Source organism: Leuciscus leuciscus, assembly GCF_965113295.1.
Source record: "Leuciscus leuciscus genome assembly, contig: HAP1_SCAFFOLD_97, whole genome shotgun sequence".
Taxonomy (NCBI): domain Eukaryota; kingdom Metazoa; phylum Chordata; class Actinopteri; order Cypriniformes; family Leuciscidae; genus Leuciscus; species Leuciscus leuciscus.
In genome coordinates, this window is record NW_028118530.1 from 321,321 (window position 1) to 328,634 (window position 7,314).

General features: G+C 38.0%; 1 protein-coding gene across 1 annotated transcript; it reads left to right on the plus strand.

The window, feature by feature from the left end:
* The first annotated feature begins 864 nt into the window (after positions 1-864).
* LOC309491352 (kelch-like protein 10) lies at positions 865-4,421 on the plus strand. Its single transcript, XM_082190380.1, has 7 exons — positions 865-1,317; positions 1,451-1,867; positions 2,261-2,458; positions 2,672-2,821; positions 2,978-3,094; positions 3,383-3,474; positions 3,590-4,421. The coding sequence occupies exons 1-7, from the start codon at positions 898-900 to the stop codon at positions 3,714-3,716; spliced, it is 1,521 nt and encodes a 506-aa protein (XP_082046506.1). The 5' UTR covers positions 865-897; the 3' UTR covers positions 3,717-4,421.
* Positions 4,422-7,314: the final 2,893 nt, after the last annotated feature.

A 7,314-nucleotide genomic window follows, 5' to 3' on the forward strand; every position in this document is an offset into this window, starting at 1 on the left:
GGTTTATGCTCTAGGACCAGACCTTGATTTAAATGTAATTTTTTTTTAGATTTATGCTAGTTTTGTTTATTTTATTTGCCAATTTCTATAAAAATACTCTCTGTTGCAGTGACATACATGTGTGTGTTTGTGTGTGTTTGTTTGTGTGTGTGTGTGTATGAGATAGAAAGTTCGTTCCACTTTGGGTTTATGCTCTAGGACCAGACCTTGATTTAAATGTAATTTCTTTTAGATTTATGCCAGTTTTGTTTATTTTATTTGCCAATTTCTGTAAAAATGCTCTCTGTTGCAAACACATACATTTGTGTGTTTGTTTATGTGTTGTGTGTGTGTGTGTGTGTGTGTGTGTGTGTGTGTGTGTGTGTGTGTGTGTGTGTGTGTGTGTGTGTGTGTGTGTGTGTGTGTGTGTGTGTGTATGAGATAGAAAGTTCGCTCTACTTTTTATTTATGCTCTAGGACCAGACCTTGGTTTCTATGTAGAAATTTTCAGATTTATAATGGATTTACTTTTATTTTTTTGACAAATAAAATAAAAAAAAGTCATTTTTTTCATTTTCCCATTCATTTTCAATGTGGGGTCATTTTAACCCCAAACACCTTAAAAGGTAAAAAAAATTGTACACACCTTTAGAACAACCAAATCAAGCCCAGTTTTTTTGTGCATGTTTAGATAGATTATTTAGGAAAAGTCACAGAGTTTCATGCCCCTGAGATGAAGTTAACACTTTTAAAAAATGAAGGAAAAATCCATTGGGGTCTGTATGACCCCAAACACTAATTAAAGGTTATTAATGTCTGTATTTCATTGTCAAATTTGTTCACAGGGCTCTTTTCTCCAACAACTGGAGCAGCCCAGCACAACATGTCTGTGAAATTCAAGGAATATCCCGAGACATCATGCCTCTTATTATCCAGTATGCGTACACAAGATCTGTGCTCATTACTCAGGAGAATGTGTTGGAGCTCTTGGTGGCGGCTGACATGACCTTAGTCTCAGGTCTTGTAGATGCCTGCTGTCAGTTCCTGGAGACACACTTATGCCCAGAGAACTGCATTGGCATCTACAAGTTTACAGAGGACTTTTACTTCTGCTCAAAGCTCCGGGGTAAAGCACAGCACTACATCCTGCAGCACTTTGAGGAGGTTCTGCACGTACCTGAGGAGTTCCTGGAGCTCTCCCTGGAACAGCTGGAGGAGATCATTGATGAGGATGAGCTGAATGTCAGACAGGAGGAGGTGGTGTTTGAAGCCGTCCTCCACTGGATTAATCATGCACCAGAAAACAGGAGGCAACACATTGCCGTGCTTCTGCCAAAGGTAAAACAGAGATTTTTGTCTCGTTTTTCATTACAAATATCTTAAAAGTCTTAAATCAAGATTGTCATTTACATTACATACACACTGTCATACATACAGTCTCTGAAAGTCTAAACTCTCCCTTGTGCTTCAGGTTCGATTGGGGTTGATGTCCTCAGACTACTTCCTCAATAATGTAAAGTGTAATGCACTAGTGATGAATGAAGCCTGCAAGCCTGTTATCATCAATGCAGTGAAGACTTTGTTTGACCACAACACGGATGAACCCACCAACTCAGAACTCATGCATCAACTGACACGTCCACGTCTGCCCTCAACGATCCTATTGGCCATCGGAGGATGGAGCGGCGACAATCTCACCAGTGCGATTGAGGCATATGATGAGAAGGCAGACTGCTGGGTCAGTGTGACTCAAGAGGATGAGCGTCCCAGAGCCTTTCATGGTACAGCAGTCCTGGATGAGTTTGTCTACTGTATTGGTGGTTTTGATGGTGTGGAGTTTTTCAACAGCGTGAGGAAATTCAATCTCATCACTCAGACTTGGCATGAGGTGAGTAATGCTGTATGTCAACATGTAACTTTAATTTAGCTTCCTTCACAAAACAGTATTGTGGTACAGTGATGGTACCGGATTGTACTTTGACATGGACCATAGTGCTGAATGATGATGAATGATGATGAATGATGATGTCCACATTACTTCAAAGAATAGATATAAACCATGATACATTTTTGTTTGTGTTTCAGCAATTGTTGTAGCTTAATAATATAATATAATATAATATAATACAATACACCAGAGTTACCATCATGACTGTGTAAAAAAATACCGTTAAAAATAATAATAGTAATACCATTGTATTTATTTGCAACTGATAGGACAGAACCAATGAGATGGTGTATTGGTGTGTGTTCGCACACTGATGTATTTGGTGTGTTGTAGGTGGCCCCCATGTACGAACGCCGAGGCTTTGTTAGTGTTGCTGTTCTGGACGGGCTCATTTATGCCATTGGTGGTTCTGATGGAGAACAACGGCTTAAAACAGTAGAGCGCTACGATCCAAACACCAATCAGTGGACAATGATGGCACCCATGAATGAAGAGAGGAGTGAAGTCAGCGCCACCTCACTGCAGGGCAGGGTAAGAGCACTTACCCATGACTCCACACTCTTCTGCTGGAGACTCTTAATGCCTGTAAAGCATGAAGGAAAGGGGAAATAGAGATATGCCTTAAGGAATAGTGTTAATATGGAAAGGAATATAAAATTTACTGAGTGTTTTAAACACTGCTTTTCTGATCAGTCTGTGATGATTGTGCACAAACATCATCCATGTTATGTTTGTGTTTGTCAGATCTATATCTGTGGTGGTTGGACTGGGACCGAGTGTCTCTCCTCTGCTGAGAGCTTCAACCCTGAAAAAAACCAGTGGACTCTCATCGCTCCCATGAGTAGCCGCCGCGCTGCTGTTGGTGTGATCGCTTATGCAGATCGAGTGTATGCTGTGAGTATTAAACACAGTTTTATAGTTTTAATTAGCTATGATAACCATCACACAAATACAGAAATATAGAACAATCACAGTTTAAAGGTTGCACTTCTGTAAATGCATGCATGGATGTGCACATAATACATCAATCAAAAATGTATTTATTTAAAGGTTGGTGGTTTTGATGATGACATTTTTTTGCGGAGTGCGGAGGCCTACAATCCACTCACTAACATCTGGACTGATGTTGCATCAATGTGCAATCCACGCAGCGGCTTTGGCATTGAGGTGAGATGTGGACAGTTAAAATCTGTATCTGGTGAAAATATGAAATAACATTAAAATAATGATTTGATGATAATAAATATGGGGGACTTTTTATTTTTTGCTTCCATATTGAGAAAAATTGGAAAGTTGCACCCTAAAATTGTAGAAGGCTTCGAAGATCAATGTGTGTCAAAACATTCTAACTATGTTTCAATTAAGTGGTGCATCTATAATAAGATTTATTCATGTAAAGTTAAAGACATTAGCTGTACAATATTCATTTTCCTTTTTCCTTTCCTCAAACTCCAGGTAGTTAATGGTCTGTTGTTTGCTGTCGGAGGCTTTAATGGATCCAGCATCATCTCTGATGTGGAGCGCTATGACGAGAAGACAGATCAATGGTAACTTCCACAAACACTAAATCTCACAGATCATTTCACATTTCATTAGATATAAGTGTAAGTCTAATGCAGGCTATATTTCATTACATTCACTGCTCATCTGTTTTCTATACAGGTTTTCTGCAAATGAAATGGCCATTTCCCGCTCTGGTCTGAGCTGTTGTGTAGCGTCAGGATTGCCTAACATGGCACAGTATGCTGCCCCACGAGACGCCAGACAGGCCGAGTCTGACAGTGAATGATCTCCCTCTAGCAGATCTGACAGTCTGACTACAGATGGAGAGTCATGTCTCCTGAATAAATGCATTAAAAAAAAAGAGGCTGTATTCGATATGTTAAACTTTCTCCCAGGTGTAGTGTTGTTCATTTAAAAAATTAAACCTAGCAAGGGATCTCTAGCTCAACAAACAAACATATAATATTGAGAATTATTTTTACTGAGTAAACTATTTATTGCTTTATTAACCCTTCAGAATTAATACATATTTATTATTTTTTCTTGAAAAAAAAGGCAGACTTAGAAACTCCATTAATTACTGTTCAACCTTTTATAGCACTCTTTATAAATCAGGATTTGATGAAACTTATTCCTCTGTTTTTATAGATAGTCTTACTAATTCGAAAACTATAAATGAAGATCAGAAAGAACATTGTGATAGTTCTATATGTATAAAAGAAGTCCTTCAAGCTATTACAGAGCTTAAATTAAATAAATCCCCTGGTGTAGATGGGTTAAACTCTGAATTCTATAAATCCTTTTCAGAAGAACTTGCTCCTTTTCTTCTAAATCTTTTCTTACAGTCTATTGATGGTAAACTCCCGCCTACCCTGACTCAAGGCCTAATTATCTTAATTCCCAAACCAAAAAAAGACACTTTAATTTTAGACAATTGGAGACCAATTTTCCTTCTTAATAATGATTATAAAATTTTAGCCTCTATATTAGCTTCTAGACTTAAGACAACTCTGGATTCTATTATCGATGACACATAGTCAGGTTTTAAGAGTAATAGACACATTTTGAATAATATTCGATTGGTATTAGACCACATCTATACCCAGACGAGAGTTTATTCTTTTAAAAAAAAAAAATAAATAAAATAAAATAAAAAAAACGCCAGAAACCAATCAGAATATAGACGTCCTTCGCGCTGGCTGATTCCGGAGAAACATACGATGTAAACTTTCGTTCCTACCAAAACATTAGTTCCGAGAAAATGGAGGAGAAGTTGATCATCGCCGTTGCTGGGTTTCTTATCATTATCGGATTAATTGCACAGTTTAACCATAGAGTGAAAGTTTATCATTTGCATGTGTTTTTAAGTCCTGTCAGTTTAACAGGGCGCGCTTGACAGGGCATATATAACAACGAGCAGAGAGAGAGAGAGAGAGAGCCCTGGCCGCGCGCGCGCACTCACTATTAATGATAATAATAATAGCTCATTATTATTTTTTCCCGACCAAATGTGACCAAAACGGTTATAAAAATGCTGTCATTATAACATTTCATGGTGTGACCATGGGTGTGACACAGACTTCAGAGCGGCCAAAGCGTCAACAAGCTTCCCCGTACTTTTTGACAAGCGTCCTTGACAGGGCGGCCAGAGCTTCTTTGCAGCTCAAGTCGGCGGCGGTGTGAACGTACAGTAAGTTGAATGTACAACACTGGCCAGCACTGTAAAATAATAACAACGAGACGCTGTAAAACTGGAGTACTGGCTGCAGTCTTCGACAATATTTAATTGACTGTTCATTTCAATGCATTAACAACATTAACATATTTCAATAAAGATAGTTACATTTTAATTAAGGCTTTTCAGAGATACATTCTCCTTTTACAGGGTTTTCAACCGAATATCATGTATTTCACATCACAATAACATTCATGAGACATTACTCTCATTTTTGAACTGTCACAAATGAATATTGCATTTCGCTTCAAGCAATCCTCGTGTTTTATACACTGTCTATGGTTTTATATGTACGTCGCCATTTTGGCTCTAACTCACTCATGTTTACACCATGGTTTACACCGCCATTTTGGCTCTAACTCACTCATGCTTACACCGCCATTTTGGCTCGAAATACTTCCAGTTGCGAACGCATATTAAACTCACTCAAACTTTTTCATCCGATAACAAAATCAACATTATAAAGTCTTTAAAACATCCATGAACGCTTTTCACGTGTATATTTTCTCATATTTCACTTTGCATTCACCTATTTGTCCCTCTTATGTCTAATACATAACCCAGTAATGCAGAATGCGTCTTAATAAACAGTCTTTCTCAGTAATCTAACAAAAATAAACACATACGTCTTTGAAGCACAGTGTTTTACATTAGTTTCAACCAGTTTCTGAAACAGTTTTGCTCACCTGTAAAATAATAAACAAGAGACGCTGTAAAACTGGAGTACTGGCTGCAGTCTTCGACAATATTTAATTGACTATTTAATTATATTTAATTGCTTGAAACAATAGCGTTCAGCGCCCTCTACAGGAAGCAAGCATAAACAGCAACAAAGCATTCTTTTCTACACAATGAACTGCTGAATGAAAATGATGAATTCACACCAATTTATATCCAATTTTTAACGCACAAATGCCATACAACATTTTAAGGGGTGTCTTTTTTCCCCCTCTACACATATACACATTCATTTTTAAGCACATTCATTTTTACCAACCCACTACACAAACCTATGATTGATATATACCTCATAACATCAGTAACTCGACAGCCCTACCTAGAATGGTTTTCCTCAGCGTTTGTAATGTCTGCACAAAGGGCAGTTGTGCGAAGATTCGCCTTTGGAGAAAACTGTTGATTTTATACTCGAAAAATTTAAGTATCCTTAATATTAAAAATTAATATTACCCCAGAATGAATTGCATTGCTATCCCACCCCAAAACATACAATAATAACAACCATAAATGCTGACCAATACTTCATTATATTACTTTTTTACTGAAAATGATATAATTCAATAAAACAAACAAAATGTAGGCTATGTCATATGACATAGCTATGCATGAATACACTCTAGATGTGTATATAGTGAACATGTCTACATTTTCATTCAAACAATTAAATAAAGCATTAATTAAATAATTATATTTTATTTACTGACAACAATAAGAAATATTAATAAATTAGTAAAAGAATGAATGAAAGTCACCATCACACAATAAACAAATGCATATACAAGTCAACACATGAAACAAAGCTTTATTCAAACTACAATCATGTATGTAGGCTACAGGCGCTGAGCCCCACATCCTTCTGCCATCTCAACACAGCGGTTCCCATTCTATGGCTTTATTCTGATGAATCAGCTGACCGCCAGAGGTGAGCCGTTACTTTGTGCCTGAGGTTGTTGCGTGATGTGTTGAGCTTCACAATCTGAGGCAATAAGGGCAGGTGGAGTGATGGTGGGACTCGTAAGGGCAGGTGGAGTGATGGTGGGACTCGTAAGGGCTGGTGGAGTGATGGAGGGTCTCATAAGGGCTGGTGGAGTGATGGAGGGACTCATAAGGGCTGGTGGAGTGATGGAGGGACTCATCCATGGCACCATCTCCAGGATTCAGCTCTGGGCTCCTCATCCTCAGTGCTCACACCAGCCTGCTGACATTTCAGATCCTACATCTGTACTTTGCAAAAATGTAGTTGTCTGTTTGCACACAATGGAAAAAAAATAGAACTTTTTAGACGTTCCCTATCTTCTGTACCACACACATTGGACATTCAGTGAACATTCGCAACTTTGTATGCCATTAAAACAATATTTGCCCATTTTGATCGATTGTGGAGAGTGTTGTAGTTCACCATCTTTGTCCT